The sequence below is a fragment of the Haematobia irritans genome, chromosome 3, assembly GCF_050003625.1.
Source record: "Haematobia irritans isolate KBUSLIRL chromosome 3, ASM5000362v1, whole genome shotgun sequence".
Taxonomy (NCBI): domain Eukaryota; kingdom Metazoa; phylum Arthropoda; class Insecta; order Diptera; family Muscidae; genus Haematobia; species Haematobia irritans.
In genome coordinates, this window is record NC_134399.1 from 185,202,472 (window position 1) to 185,220,141 (window position 17,670).

General features: G+C 34.7%; 1 protein-coding gene across 2 annotated transcripts in view; it reads right to left on the reverse strand.

Annotated features, from left to right (window-relative positions):
- Positions 1-7,065: 7,065 nt before the first annotated feature.
- Ac13E (Adenylyl cyclase 13E) overlaps positions 7,066-17,670 on the reverse strand; it is a 242,762-nt gene continuing 232,157 nt past the window's right edge. For both annotated transcript variants that reach the window (XM_075300408.1, XM_075300409.1), the window contains exons 3-5: positions 16,222-17,364; positions 16,060-16,160; positions 7,066-13,243 (exon numbers count right to left, since the gene is read on the reverse strand). In XM_075300408.1, coding sequence (XP_075156523.1) covers positions 10,089-13,243; positions 16,060-16,160; positions 16,222-17,364 — 4,399 coding nt within the window. In that variant the 3' untranslated portion in view covers positions 7,066-10,088. The remainder of the gene's footprint in view (positions 13,244-16,059; positions 16,161-16,221; positions 17,365-17,670) is intronic.

Sequence of the window (17,670 nt, forward strand, 5' to 3'; positions counted from 1 at the left end):
CTATATTTTAAAAATATATGTTGTGGGTGTATATATAGTATTTATGCTTTTATGTTTTAAAACAGTTTTAAACTTGAGTTCGTTTCATTACATGTGTTTTTTTTGTTTTTAATTTTTTTTTTGTTATTTGAGCTTCTTTGCTTTTTAATTAGTATTTTTATATAATATTTTTTTTTGTAAACTATAAATTTACCAATGGTTTTGAGCTGAATATGAAATAATTGTCTATTTCAAAGTGGTTAATGCGTGTGTGCGTGAACTTTGAAAAATTCTTAATACTTCCGTAAGTTTTAGAGATTTATTTATTAACAATTCAAATTGCTAACAATGGAAGAAAATCTGAAAAGTGAAACATGTACACCAAGGACTAAAAGAAAAGCTAATGAAAAAGTTATAAATTTGCCTGTATCTAATCTCATTTTTCATCTGTTAAATAATTGACGGAAATAATCGAAACCAGTGTTACTAAGATAGTTTTTTTGCTAGCTTTTGGGGCCATTTTAATTTACTTCGCAGCAAATTCATTTCTTGAGGAGTATTTTCCATTTAAAGGCAAAATTAGGGAAATAAATTAATGTCCAAAAAGCATTAGCGTAGCTAGAAAGCTTTCCAAGGGGGGCCTACAGCCCCTTAGCTAAAAATTAATAGGCTGAAGTTATTATTATTATTTATTTGGGAAAATATCACAATTTTTCTTTAATTCACATTCAAAACACTGAATTTGGATCACACATTATGTTAAGAAGCGATGCTGTTGGAATGGAGACATTCGCCCTATAACATGTCCATGTTAAATTTATGGCTTCTGCGCCACTTCCGGACACAAAAAGAAAATGTTCACTACTTTTTGGCGATGCTTTTTTTATGCAGCATTATTAAGATAATCATTTATTAACGAATATTTTTAATATCAATTACTATTTTTTAATTAAATTGACTAAAAATTAGACTAAACAAAATATGCATGAAAGTCTTTAGCGGAACTTGGTGCGGTTGTATTTACTTGTTCAATACTATATAAAAACAATGGAAAATCGTAAATAGATTTTCAAATTCTGGGGGGGACTAAAATTTTTCTGAGGGACGGGGGGGGGGGTCTAAGCCTCCTTCCCAGAGGCCTTCCTACGCTTATGCCAAAAAGGTGAAAATACAACTCAAAATTTTATGATAGATCACCCAAGAGTTAAAAAATCTGTGGCGATATAAAAATGAATCCCAGGAAAATGAGCCTTAAAACCAAAAAAAAAAAACGAAAAAGGTGGGGCGTTGCCTCATAATGAATAAGAGCCCCTAGAAAAGGATATAGAAAAATAGAAATAGATCCCAAAATAAAATTAGGGATAATTTTCACTTTTCGTTTAAAATTAACCCTAACTGATTTGGAAACGAGGCACTATCCCAAAGTGGAAATTTGTTTGTATTGTCATTTGAAATGTTGGGGTTTATATTCACAATGCAAACGGGCCCCAAAAATAAAATGAAATTAATCCCCAAAAAAATTTTTAATGTTTTGATAGATTTTGCAAAATATACCTCTCCAACTAAGATATACTTCACAAACATTTATAATTTTGACAAAATTTTCCATAGAAATAAAATTTTGTCAAAATTTCCTATAGAAATAAAATTTTGAGAAATATAGAAATAAAATTTTGACAAAAATTTTCTATACAAATAAAATTTTGACAAAATTTTCTATAGAAATAAAATTTTGACAAAAGTTTCTATAGAAGTAAAATTTATATATCTATAGAAATAAAATTTCGAGAAAATTTTCTATAGAAATAAAATTTTGACTAAATTTTCTATAGAAATAAAACGTTGACAAAATTTTTTATAGAAATAAAATTTTGGAAAAATTTTCGATAGAAATAAAATTTTGGAAAAATTTTCTATAGAAATAAAATTTTGATAAAAATTTTTTATAGAAATCAAATTTTGACCAAAATTTTCTATACAAATAAAATTTTGACAAAATTTTCTATATAAATTAAATTTTGACAGAATTTTCTATAGAGATAAAATTTTGACAAAATTTTATATAGAAATTAAATTTTGACAAAATTTTCTATAGAAATAAAATTTTGTTAAAATTTCCTATGGAAATAAAATTTTGTTAAAATTTCCTATAGAAATAAAATTTTGACAAAATTTTCTATGGAAATAAAATTTTGACAAAAAATTTCTATAGAAATAAAATTTTGACAAAATTTTCTATAGAAATAAAATTTTGACAAAATTTTCTATAAAAATAAGATTTTGACAAAATTTTCTATAGAAATAAAATTTTGACAAAATTTTCTATAAAAATAACATTTTGACAAAATTTTCTATAGAAATAAAATTTTGACAAAATTTTCTATAGAAATAAAACGTTAACAAAATTTTGGAAAAATTTTCGATAGAAATAAGATTTTGTAAAAATTTTCGATAGAAATAAAATTTTAGAAAAATTTTCGATAGAATTAAAATTTTGACAAAATTTTTTATAGAAATAAAATTTTGACCGAAATTTTCTATACAAATAAAATTTTGACAAAATTTTCTACAGAAAAAAAAATTTGACAAAATTTTCTATAGAAATAAAATTTTGACAAAATTTTCTATAGAAACAAAATTTTGACAAAATTTTCTATAAAAATAACATTTTGACAAAATTTTCTATACAAATAAAATTTTGACAAAATTTTCTATGGAAATAAAATTTTAACAAAATTTTCTATGGAAATAAAAGTTTGACAAAATTTTCTATGGAAATAAAAGTTTGACAAAATTTTCTATGGAAATAAAATTTTGACAAAAAATTTTTATAGAAATAACATTTTGACAAAAATTTTCTATATAAATAAAATTTTGACAACATTTTCTATAGAAATAAAATTTTGACAAAATTTTCTATAGGAATAACATTTTGACAAAATCTTCTATAGAAATAAAATTTTGACAAAATGTTCTATAGAAATAAAATTTTGGAAAAATTTTCTATAGAAATAAAATGTTGACAAAATTTTCTATAGAAATAAAATTTTGACAAAATTTTCTATAGAAATATAATTTTGACAACATTTTCTATAGAAATAAAATTTTGACAAAATTTTCTATAGAAATAAAATTTTGGCAAAATTTTGTATAGAAATAAAATTTTGACATTTTCTACAAAAATAACATTTTGACAATATTTTCTATAGGAATAAAATTTTGTTGTTATTGATTTCAGCTTAAAACCATGCATTGACTAAATTACATATGTAGCTTAACCAACAGAGGAAAAGAATGTTTGTCAAATTTATTTGGGCAAAGCCCTGTATACTGCAAGATGGTTGGATGGACAACTGTTTCGGAATTACCACATTCCTCATCAGCATCCTCTACTTGTAGAAAAAACTATCAACCAATTATCAGAATAAATTCGGGTAATTTACTAAACTCAAAGTGAAATATACTTGAACCTCCCGAAAAAAGGTTTTCGATAGTCGGATTTGCCTAAACAAATTTGGAAGCATATCTCTTTCCCTTTCCTTTAAATTTGACAAGCATACTTTTCGTCTGTTGGTTAAGCTAAATTTGTAGTTTAGTCAGTGCATGGTTGCTGAAATCAAAACAACAATAATGAAAACAATGTTAACAAAATTTTCTATAGGAATTAAATTTTGACAAAATGTTCTATAGAAATAAAATTTTGATAAAATTTTCTATAGGAATAAAATTTTGACAAAATTTTCTATAGAAATAAAATTTTGACAAAATTTTCTATAGAAATAAAATTTTGTCAAGATTTTCTTTAGAAATAAAATCTTGTCAAAATTTTCTATAGAAATAAAATTTTGTCAAAATTTTCTATACACCCAAAAAAAAACTAAACCCACCATGGAAGAAAATGTAGGTTTATTTTAGAAAATTTTAACTAAAATAGTTTTCTAATTGCAGCATGTTACAAGTAAGTTTACAGTTTTTGTCAAATTGAAGAAAATTTATTAAAAATAATTAATTTTTTTCTGGTGTTTAAGAAAATTTCATATGTTGAAAGAAAAAATTGAATTTAAAAATTGTTAAAATGTCTTTAGCGCTGTATGAAGTTCAAGACAGGTACAATTTTAGTAAAATTTACTCATTTGAGAGACTTATGAACTCAATTTAAGCAAACTTCTGCCGTTTTAGTAAAATATGAACTAATTTATTTTTTAGTAAAATTGTGCACTATATTTGTATACAACTTTTTTTCTTGTTTTTAGTTCACGCCATTAAAGTTAGCAAAAAATTATTCAAATAAGGAACATTTGCTCATATTGTGCAAAATCTAACTAAAATCATCTAATCTTCATGAACTAAAATAAAGTTCAGTTGGCTTTAGCGCCCCTTTTTTTGGGTGTAGAAATACAATTTTGGAAAATTTTTCTATATTCAAGAGTTTGTGAATTTTGGCTCTTAGAATAATAAATAAATAAAGAAGGTAAGTGCTTACATTTTTTTAGAAAATAAAACATGGGGAATTTCCCAACTTCAACATTTTAGCATTTTAGTTTCTGTGATTATGGGGCTTTATTTTAAAATAAAAAAAAATGAAATTCCAAGAAATATTGTTATTTGAAGCATTATAAATATTATAGTTTTTGTCTGTAAACTCATTTGGGACTTTATTTTCGTTTTGGGTCTTTTTGTGTTGGGGTGTTATTTCATGGAGACCATTCATAAACAGGAAATTGGGGAGAATTTAAAATTAGCCTAAAATTCATATGAAACAGGGCCCCAAATGTAGAGCAACGATTCATAATGAAAATGTCCCCCAAAAAAATTTTAATGAAGTATGAGAATCGACCCCAAAACAAAAGTAGGACTAATTTGACTTTTGATTTAAAAGACCGTTCCTAGCTGATGGAGAAAATATGAAGTTTTAGGAAAAAAATTAAATAGGTGTTAATGAATACAAATCTAAAGGAAAAAAATTAGCTCACTTTGGACCGTGAACGATGGCCATTTCAAATTGGAATCGTATTAGCCCATTGTAAATTCTGTCAATAGGAGAAAGTCTCAAGCTCCAAATGAAGAGTGGCCACTTCGTGGCCTTCGAAATCCGTGGTCAAGGGCCATCTACCACTATAGTTTTGGGTTCCCGTTAGCCAACTTTGCCACCATTTTCAAATTCTAGAAAGCGAAAAAAGTCTCACTTGGCAACAAAGCAAAAATCCAAATATAAAATTGGGGTTAATTTTCATTTAAAATATTGAGGTTTATTTTCATAATACAAACGGGTCCCAAAAATGATTGATCACCGATTGCTTTTAAAATTAATATTGTTGATTTCTGATGTGCTATCATTTGGGTCTTTATTTTATGTTATATCATTTTTGGATCCTTTTTTGTCTTTAGTATTTAATGATTACAAAAATACAAATATCGATTAAAAGTAATTTTCAATAATTCTTAGTAATTCTTAGTGAATTTCATATCACCATGAATGAAACCCGGAACCAAAAAAAAAAAAACGAAATAAAACCCAAACATAATAGAAATTTGCTTTTTTGATTTGCCTTCGGCTGTGAATTTGCCCATTTTGTATAGGACAGGATCCATAGGATTTGGTAATGGCTGCTATCACATCGTGAATAAATTTTGTTGTTGTCAGTACTGTACACTCGTTTGGGGTTTTCTTCATTTCTATTTGTGTGTTTTTCCCTAGGGCTTTATTTTGTGAACTCTCTTTGTTGTTATATTAATTAGAGGTGTGCACGTGACATGAAATTCTCGTGACTCACGAAAATTTTCGTGATACGTGCGTGAGTCAAGCTCATGACAACAGCGTGACTCACGCACGAATCACGACTCACGCGTGTGTCACGACAATTTCGTGTCACGTGCACACCTTTACCGTATGGTACATATTTCGCTTTTAATCCGAAATTTAGTTTTATTCAATTTGTTACGGTATTGAGCCTACCTACCATCGTTAAAATAATCTATTTTCGTATTTATTATATTTTTCAGTTCAAGGAACTTAACCCCTAGTATTTTACCATTATTTTTTGTTCACTGGTAGATATTGGAATTCTTATCTGATCCTTATGCAATTTTGTACAGAGGAATGATAATCGAATAAAAGTTTAAACCTCTTCTATGAGAACAACGAAGAGGGTTACAGAGACCAATTCGGACATAAGCGAATATTTCTTGTATTAAAAAGTTCGTATATAATATGGTAAATTCCATTTAACTTAAAAAAAATAAAAATTATATTAAAAAAATAAGAAGAAGAATTTTAACTATAAAAAAAAAAATTAAATAAAAAATGAAAATTTGTAGTCCAAGGTGAATTTTGGTAGTCCAAGGTGGTTTCATATGCATTCAAAAAAGTTTTATTTGAGATGCAAAAGATTTCATTTGAAGTGAAAATGCTATATTGGAAAAAAATTTTATTATTATTCTTTAACATGCATTAAAACACAAAACGTGTACCAGAAACTTTGTTTCTTTATATTGAAATATTTTCAATTTTATTTGCAATGCATTAAGTGAGTGCTAATTTGTACAATACAATTGCACATTTGAATATTGTTTTTTGTAATTTTTTTTAACATTTATATAAAATATTTTTGTTTTCTTTTAAATTTGTTACATGTTGTCCGTTTATTTTTTTTTATTATTATTATGTTATTGTTACAATATGTTGGTACATATATTTTTTATAGGTTAACAAATATTAAATATTATAATTTTTAACGGCAAGATGAGTACAAAAAGAATGTATTGTTGTTTTTTATGATTTGTGCTAAGTTTATTTGTTATTTAATTATTATATTTGGTTTATGTATTTACTTAATGTTGTTACGGTTTAATACAGGTATGTGTTTTTTGTTTATTTTAGAAAAGTTTTTACATTTTAGTCTGAAACTTTGAATAGAATAGTTATGTAACACCGGAGGTATATTTGAAGAATATAAAATGTAGAAATTCTAAAGTTGTGAAATTATGTTGAATACATATTGAAGGTAAATAAAATCTACTGCAAAATTACATTTTTGTGAAATTTACCCTTTCGTTTTAATAAAAAATAAAAACAACTGCAAAAAATATATTTTAATAGAAGGTCGTCGTTTCCGCCATAAGTTTCATGAGACCACATTTATTCATAATATAATGACATCGATAACATTTCATACGGTCTGTTAATAAGAATGAGAGTAAATTGCTCTCTTAAAGTAGATGCTCTGAGGTCATTATAAAAACAATCAAGCGGTGACAGTTTTACAAATAACATAACTGTGATCTCTTTCCCACGATAGTAACACATACACTCATGCCAAGGGATCATGTACACACCAGTATAAAACTGTATGTAATTCGTCATGCATAATACAAATTTTTTTGATACAACTGTTTAAGAAACCAGTCCCTAAAGTGTTGATCTGCTCTTTTGAGTTTGACGATGTGCCGACTTAAATTATTGAGGCAGAGATGCATTTATCACAATGCAAGTGTTGATACTTATATTGATCCCTTAAAATAAGAGATGATGTCAAAGTTGCTCTCTTGTAGAAATTTTGAGGAAACTTTTACATTCTCTATAGCATTGACCAATATATATATCGAACACAAGTTCGATCTATTTTCAAAAAAAAAAATTCGTAGATTTACAAAAAACTGAGCGGAAAGAATGCTCGAACTATTGACGTAATCAAGGACGAAAATGGAAATGACATTACAACAACGGCTGAACAGTTAACAGGCTGGGGCAACTTTTTCACCAATTCTACTCCGACTGCTACCCAAAAAAACTAGCTTGAGCTTGTTTAATAATGGGCGACTTCCCAGAAGGGATATCTCGACTTCAACACCTACGTAAATATTAAATACCTACGGAAATATTAAACGACCTGTCAAATTTGAAAAATTCAAAATCACCTGGGCCTGACAATATCCCCTCCGAACTACTACGATACGTTAGGGAGCCGATTGCAGAAGCGCTGACACCAATTATCAGAAATGTATGGGAAGAAGAAGCTATAACGGATTGCTGGAAGGATGGCGTAATTGCAACGATCCCACAGAAAGGAAATCTCAGTTTGTGCAGAAATTGCAGGGATATAAAGCTGCTGAATGCAGTGAAAAATCTACTGTCGACGATACTACTTATCCGCATATCTCCAGCGGTAGAAACCATACTTAGGAACGAATAGACAGAGTTCAGACCTGGAAGATCGTGCGCAGATCCTATAAATACGTTCAGAATTATTATAGAGCAGTCCATTGAATACAAGTACAATGCGTACCTTCTATTTGGGAACTTTGAGCGAGCGTTCGACACTGTATCCAGTCCAGCACTGTGGGATTCTCTAAGTATCAAAGGAATACCGCCGAAAATAGTGAACTTAATACGAGAACTGTATGGAGGTGTAAAATGCAAATGCAAATGTGAAGAATTCGAGACAGAAGCAGGCGTCAAACAGGGTTGCATCCCAATACCCACCTTATTTCTCCTACGCATAGACTGTGTCATGCAACAGACAAATGTCGAAGCACCATATGGAATACGCTGGAATATGAGAGGATTTCTATTCGACTTCGATTATGGGGATGATATCTGCTTTCTTGCTTACCGAATTGAGGATATTGAAAAGAAACTCCAAGTCCTATCAAGAAATGCCAAGGCTGTTGGCCTGAAGATTGACGCAGCAAAAACAAAATTGATGAGAAATGGAAGCAACAACGACTCACTACTCGCACTCGACGGCCAGATAATCGCCGATGTTGAAACTTTCTCATACCTGGGTAGCACCATTACCAAAGATGGAGGCTCACAAGATGATATATCGGGCAGAATAAATAAGGCAAGAACACAGAGTTTGGCGTGCAAATAACATCTCGACAGATTTAAAACTGAGAATTTTCGACTGTAGCGTTAAATCAGTTCTCTATACGGCTGCACCACTTGGAGTACTACACAAAACTCCCGCAGAAAGCTACAATTATTTCACAACAAGTACTTGAAGAAAATACTTAAAATCTTCTGGCCAAATTGTGTCACAAACGACCAACTATTAGCGATTACTAACCGTCAGCCAATTGGAGCCGATGTCCGACGATGTAAATCGACATGGATTGGGCATATTCTGAGAAGACCATGCGATGATATTGCCAGACAAGCTCTTGAGTGGAATCCCTGAATTCCCATCCTGGATTCGGATGGTTAAAGCTGAGTGTACATCTCGTAACATGACCTGGAATCAAGTCAAAGCGTTGGCTAAGGGCCGTATAAAAAAAAACTTAATCAACTTTCAAAAAAATAAAAACTCGATTAACTGATTGTGGAGCCTACAAAAAGAAGATTTCGTCTTTGTTTGACAAAATGTGGATTACTCGATTCTTGCATCCCTAGGTATCATCAGGAGTGGATGCTCGGCTTTGCCAATTTTAGATTCTCCGCTGTAGGGTAATGCATTTGTTTACATTGGAAAATTATACACTTCGTGCTATTAACGAAACATCTCATTAAAATTGAGCCAACGAAACAAATTAATAAATAAAATGAAACTTTTCATTATTGTAACTAATTTTCCTATTAAATAACGAAACGTTTCATACTGTTAATGAACAATTTCAATGTCCAACTGTAATATTTTAGTTATCAAAAAGTTACGTTGGTCCATTTTTAACGAATTTATCTTTTTGTGTGTATGTAAAAATATAATTAAAATTTAGTATTTGCTGTACAATACCTGTTGGAGGCCCTTGACGTATTGCGAATTTGTTAGTTTTTTTTTAAAGATAAAAAAATTTGCATCTCTTAAAGAGACCGTTTTAAATGTAAATTTTACCAATTTCCAATTTATAGATCATATTTTATGGCACTCTCTTTATATATGGCACGAAATTTCTCTGTAATTTGAAAGACCTGTCATTCACACCAACACTCTCTCTTTATTTCCCTTCAGTCACTCTGTTATAGGCAAAACCAAGTGCCTTCATTTCTATGATCCGAATGCATCACTAAAGAAAATGCACTTATGTGAATTTTTGAGAAACAGAAATTCAGTCGGCATTTATCTCTCTCTCTCTCGTAGTTTGTGTTTTCCCTCTCTTTCATTCACTTTTCTTTAGCTTATACTCCCATTTTGTTTCTTACAGTCGACTATCGAACTATTATTACGCTCTACTTCCGGAATATCATCATCATAGCCCAATAGATCGGGTTTACGTTGTGTGTAGAGGAATACTTCCATATTATCTTTGCCCTTCACATAAACACTACCTCTTGGTTCAAATTCGTATTTTGCTTCCAAAAATTGTAGACAATCTTTACCCACCTGGATACGATTTGAGACGCCCGTGGAATCCATACGCGAAGCGACATTAACAGCATCACCCCAAATGTCATAGTGGAGTTTACTGGTACCAATTACACCGGCGGTAACGTCACCCACATTGAAGCCAATACGGAGAATTAGATTAAACTCCAGGAGATCTTTATTGAAGGCATCCACTACACCTTGCATAGCTATGGAAAATTCCATAAGGGAGTGAATGTGTTCATTACCATCTCCACGATGGTTGGGATCAAGACCACTGGCCGCCATAAAAGTGGAACCTATGGTCTTAATTTTCTCCACACATTTAAATTCCGGCCGAGAGAGTAACTCATCAAAATCACCAATGAGTTCATTGAGTACTCTTAAATATTCTTTGCCTCCCAAATACGATTCATCGTACATCTCATTGAAATTCACTATGGAGGCAAAGATGATGCCGACATTATGATGGTTCTCCGAATATTTGGCTGTATTCTTTAGATGTTCGGCCACATGTTTGGGTATGATGTTGTGCAACAACATATCAGCTTGATTTTTCATATTCTGGACACGGATCTTATCCTGATTGGCCACGGCGTTGCCGTAAAAGGTCAAGCGATAGCCAATTTCAAACTCCCGATTTAGGAACCATACCAAGACCAATATTAAAAAGAGATCCAAATAGATTTCCACATGATAATCCTGGAACCATTTAATCTCCTCTATGATGTAGTTCACCACAGTTTTTGAGGTTGTGGGTATTTGTGTAACATTGAGGATAATGGCTGCTGATGATTCTGCAGCATCATTGCGATTTGAGTAGACAAGCAATTGCGAAACCGCTATACCCACAAAACACATGGCAGCCAGGAATGCCAAGATATTCCTCATCCAACAATTGAGCTGAGTGAAATTACAAAAATGCACAATGCATACGAATATCAGAAATCCATAGTGGTACTCAAAAGCTTCCAATTCGTTGAGATCCAAAAGCAAGAAATTGGCTATGATCAAAATGACAGGCATGGCCATAAGCACAGCCAAGCAAATGTGCCAAGGGTACCAACTGGATATAGCCTCAAATATACGATCGGCACATGATTCCGAATTCGCCAGTTTCGAACGTGTCTGTGAGGCATGGCGTCGACACATTTGCCTTGTGAACAGAAACAAGGCAAAGACCTGTATGGCCGTGAAACAAGTGAACAGTGAAACCCACAACCGGAAACTGGGGGTCATGGTGTTCGGTGTCATCAGGAACAAGGAAATTGATATACACAAAAACACCACCAATCCTATGAATATATCGATGTAGGTATTATAGCGTGGCGTGGCCAACGTAGGAGGACCCTCCGTCTCATTCTCATTGCCGAAACGGTGAGCCTTAGAGCGAAAGTCCCGCTCCATTTGACGCGATTTGAAATACAAACTAAATCTCCTTAGAGGAGGCTTGACTAGATAACTCCTTTGGGATTTGGCATTATCACGGACACAACGTATCAGCTGGAGATCCGATTGTTTGCGTAATTGTTGTAAACAAGCGGCCAGCGGATCAACAATTTGACCCGTAGACCCCGGATTTGGTGGCAGGGGAGGTAGTGGCACATGAGGTAAAGTTTGGACATCTCCCAAATTGGAGATACTGGAAGTAGAGCTGGTAAAATAGCCCGATACCCTATGGGTACTAATGGCCGTTTGGTTTAGAGCATAGATCTGTTGTTGTATGGAGGACCGGCGTGAGTTGCTTTTTATGCCTGAGTCTTTCCTTGATGTTGCCGAGGGGCATATGCTTAAACCATCCGGCCATATGCTGGAGTTACGAGAATGCGTGGGAGCAGGGGGTACAATTAAAGGCTGACAGGGATTGCAGGTGATAGTGGGCCCTGGTGAGAGGGCACAAGCAGCTGCTGCCGGTAGATCTGCCTTACCTGCTGTCAAGGTGGAAGCTCTGGGCCTAGGCAAAGGTGATGTCTCCGATTGACCACTACGGCCACATTGGGAACGATAGCTTCCCGAACGACCAAATGGTGAGATATCACTGCGCGACTGACTTATATACGATCGTATATCGATGATATCATCGAACATGGAATATTGACCGGGAGAGCAACAACTGGCATCGGGAGAACGGTTGACACACGAGGAAATACCCGTAGATGTGGCCACATGATGCAGCATAGGTTTTTGCGGTATTTCCAACATATTCGAATTGGCTTTGCTATTCTCTATAACCACCGGTAGTTGTTGATAGCCATTGGGTTCTATAAAGGCCACCGTTTCCTCATTAGCCGTCGTTGAGCCCATTATCGTTGTAGTTGTTGTCGGTGTCTTTGGTCCATTGCTCATTAAGCTAACACTAACTTCAGTGCCATTGGATTTGTCATGTGACGATTTACCCATTTCCTCAAATTTCTTCAAAAACTTTGGCACTTTCCAAACTTTCAAACGAATCTTCGTCCTTGACGCTGAACCATTTGCCATATGCGATTTGCCATTATTTACAGGTACTGCCTCTTCATTTGCGGCTTGTTCATTGCCATCCTGTTCGGAATCCAAGCTTCCTGGTAAACTTTTCGTTGTTATTATAATCTTTGGTCTTTCACGGCATACGATAACGGGTGGTATACCTGCTGCTGCTGGATGTATGATTCCCCGCTCGATGTCACATTCACGTGATTGTGATTTTTTGCGCAGCTTCATACTAAGCGACGTCAGTCTTGGTCTTATCGAGAGGACAGGCGATGGATTGAGGGATGATGATAGTTGACCCACCGGTGAGGCTGGTGGTACATTTGGATGTATCACTGAAATATTTGTTGCACTATGAGATACTGAGTTCGATTGTGCTTGTATACCGGGCAGCATGAGGTGACTGCCATTTGTGTTGACATGAATACTAGGACATAGACTATTGGTGCGGGAGACATCTTTTCTTCGGCCTACAACAAAATAGGTACGATGACCTGCAAAGGAGTGAGAGAGAAAGAGAGGGAAATAATGAGAAAGAAATTTAAAAATCAAAAACTAATATAATGGAATTATAGAGTGCGGAGGGTATGCATAATGGATTTGTGATATTTTGTACGGTAGATTATAGCAAATGGAACACGAAACTTTGGGACCATATGTCGTAAGAATTCCCAGATAGACGAATGGAATAAACAAATAAGTACATGGGGTTGTTATTGTTGTAACTGTTTATTGTGATTTCATCCATTTCCATATTATGCGCTTTGGCGCATTTTGTATCCAGATCAAGGAATTCTTCGACTAAGATGAGAGGGATGTGTCCAGAGTGATCTGGTTGTGAGTCCGGTAGGTTTAGCTGCATCAGCGAAAAAGGTTGCGCTTGTCAAGTCGCCCTTGGTGGCAAATGGGACACACGCCAGCTACGTTACTACTGATAGATAGGAGCCGGATGCACTTGCCTGATCTTAGTTGGGTCAAAACTTCCCTAATTTGCCGTGGGATGTCTCTTTTCTCCGGTGGTATAGCCGGTGCTCGAGGTTCAAGAACAGGATTAACCTTGTAGCTTTTCACATCTTCATCTAGATTATCCCCACGAATCCTGTGCACACCTGTCTGGTATAGGATTCGTGAGGATATTCTAGATAAAGGTACGCTCAGGAATGATCTTGGTCTCCACATTAAGGTGATCCAGGGGCGTACTGCGGAGTCATCCTGTCGCAGTTCAAAGAGCAGCGTTCTGATGGACATGTTTGTTATTTCACTACTATTTGAGGTTTCCACACTGGCGCTGTACCTCTGACCGACCAATTGACTTCTATGCAGTTTCTTTTTCTAATTCGAATCTTTTCAAAAATTACATTGGCTTTACAGTCGATTAGAAAAGGATGACGAATGCAATCCCGAGAATCTCGGGGTAGTTTTTAGTCGAAATTACGGAATTATAGTCAGAATTTAGATTTTCGGGTTTACTGTTCCCTCATTGAGATCTCCGAATCCAAAGTTCCTCACTATTATCTTCAGGTCAGGTTATCTTCCTGATATATTCGGCTCTATATTTCCTCAGCAGATATCTTCCTGTTTACAGTTTGCTACTATTTTTGGTATGTGCTAAGGAATTTGTTCCTTGGAGCCTAACAAATACTGAAATTATCACTTTCGGGTCTATAGATCCTTCGCTGAGATCGTCGGGATTACAGATTCTTCAAGGAAATCTTCGGGTCTACAGAATTGTTCTGACTGAAATCTTTTGTCCTGCAGTTTCCTAATTGAAAATTTCGGGTCTACAGTTTCTTAAAGATATTTTCGGGTCTACCCTTTCTTTATCCCATAGATATCTTCCTATTTGCAGTGCGGTGTTATTTTTTTATATGTGGTAAAAAATTTGTTCTTGGCCGTCTAAATTATAGCGAGATCGAGACTTTGTGGTCTACAGATCCATCACTGAGATTTTAGAGACTACAGTTCATTTACTGAGATCTTCAGGTCTACAGTCCCTAACCAAGATCTCCGGGTCTGAAGTTTTCTCATAGAAATCTTCGGCCCTACAGTTCCCTAATAGAGATTTTCGGCTCTAGAGTTCCTTAAAGAGATCTTCGGGCCTACAGTTACCTTACTAAGATCTTTCGACTCACAGTTGGTGTAGTGTAATCAATACCATTGAGCCATTAAACCTCATAAGTTTGAATAGAATAGGTAACATCTCGTTCTTCCGTCGGTAGTCAAGTCTGTTCTCGTCTTATGCAAAAACTGGCATCCTGCAATGTCCTTACAACCATACGACCTTTCGAAAATTCTGACCATTATACCTCCATCCGGAATAAACTCAATTGGGAGTCTAATGGCCGCTTGTTATTTTAGGCTCTTTTGCACACCACAGGTGGTGAGCTTTTCTCATATCAATGAGTGCTGCTCGATTACGTATTTATACCTCCTTTTTTTAAGGCGAGTCCGATCGGCATTTCGCTTTGGAATGAAATCGCTAGGAGAAGCCTTGAAACACTTACATTGTCACCGGAATCACTGCAGAAAAAAAATCTTGTTCGGTCGAAACTGGGATGCAACCAATGACCCTTTGCATGCACGGTAGGTATACTAACTATTGCATTATGGCGGCTCCCCAGGGTTTATAGTACTAAGTACACCGTGGAGCAATGGTTAGCATACCCGCCTTGCCTCGAAACTGGGATGCAACCAATGACCCTTTGCATGCACGGTAGGTATACTAACTATTGCATCATGGTGGCTCCCCAGGGTTTATAGTACTGAGTACACCGTGGTGTAATGGTTAGCATGCCCGCCTTGCATACACAGGGTCGTGGGTTCAAACCCAGTTTCGACCAAACACCAAAAAGTTTTTCAGCGATGACATTTCTGAGGGTTTCAAAGCTTCTCTAAGTGGTTTCACTGCAATGTGGAACGTCGTTCGGACTCGGTTCTAAAAAGGAGGTCCCTTGTCATTGAGCTTAACATAGAATCGGGCAGCACTCAGTGATAAGAGAGAAGTTCACCACTGTGGTATCACAATGGACTGAATAGTCTAAGTGAGCCTGTACAATATTCCAAAAATAATTACATCTTAATGCTTCAAAAACGTTTTCAGCAAACGTGACGGTACTCGCAGATGAGCAAGATGGGTTTTGTTGTACTAGGGATTAAAGACCTAATAATGAAAACAAGAAGCGACCAGAGTATTTTGTTATATATTTTTCCTGACTTTATAACGTTTGGTTGTGGTTACTTACATGTGATTACTACGGTCATAATGGGTGCAATTGGAAATAGGTTAACTAACATTCGATCACATACTCACCGAAAACCTCTTCACCTTCATCAAGATAATAAGCCTCTCCCAAAAAATTTGCAGTTTCTTCAGATATATGAACCTGTTCGGGTTTACCTGAAGATTCCATTCTGTAATAAAAAAGAGAAAAGGTTGACTAAACATAATCTAGACTATCTCTACATCACTTACTTATTTGCCAAACTGACATCATTACTCCAGACATCAAATTTAACTCTTCTCGTACCCACAATACCACACAGTACAGTGCCCGTATGGACTCCAACACGCATTTTCACACCCTCATGCCGCTGTGCATCAAAACAACGCATGGCATCAATCATGCCCAGACCCATTTCCACACAACATATGGCATGATCCGGCCTAGGTTCCGGACAACCCGAAACGCAATAGTAACAATCACCAAGTGTGGAAATTTTCTCGCAACCATTTAAGCTACACAAATCATCGAAACGTTCAAAGAGATCATTGAGGATTTCCACCAACTGTTCGGCGGTTTTCGTTGAGGACATACGTGTAAATCCCACAATATCAGCAAATAGGATGCTTACATTTTCCATGCTATGCATATGAAAAGGACGAAATAAAGACTTAACATCATTGGAAGGTCTTGGTCTCATGTAATGTGACTCGGGCTTAACACTGCCATCCGCGTTGCCATCTATACCACCTTCATTGAGGAGCATATCGGCCACCTTGGGTGGCATTACCGAATGTATCATTTTCTCCTTCAATTGTTTTTCCATTTCCAACTGTCGTCTGACTAGAAGATTTTGTCCAACTTTCATGAATGTACCACGCATTCTCACCAAATTCATTATCAGCACATGTAGACCCACAAAGTGCACACATAAATGGCAAAGGATTCGCAGGACCAGAATTTTATAACTAAATTCTGCTTGGGCTCCATGCACTGCATTACCGGCGACCACAATATGCGTGACAACCTCAAAGAGAACCGTATATGTTATGGCTATCACAGCACTTAGCCATAAGGTCATTGGCAAGGCGGTGTATATGAGTAGGACAATTTCCAAACACATGGCAAAATGGCCCAATGGACTAAATGCACGTCCCGTGTACGTAAGAAATGCTAATGATGTGGCACACAATAGCGCCGCAGTTATGGCTGAGGTGGCCACATGATTTGCCCGATACATATCCCAGTGGGTAAAACACATGGCCATGATTGTTATAAGCGATATTAGAGAAAAGGAACTTGAGATAGGACGCCAAAAATCTTCGGAACCGCCATCCACCAGGAAATAAAGAAACCATGCCAGTGAACAGAGTAGTATGTAGGAGAGGGTGAATCTGAAAAAAAGAGAAATGGAATGGAAATTGAATGAATACAATTAATCAAAGAATTCTATTAATTTTGTAAATGAGATTAATTAAAACAAATATTAAAAAAATATATATATTTAACTATAGACAACCACTATAACATAACGAAATTCTAACCAAGAGATTGAGTGAGATTTTGGCTGAGATTTGTACAAATTGTATCCAAGAGAGGAAGAGAGAGAGGCTTTCGCAAAACTATTTTCCAGTAATGTTTTGGACGTTTCTGAATGTTTGGACATTTCTAACGACCAATTTGTTGTCGGATCATCTGAC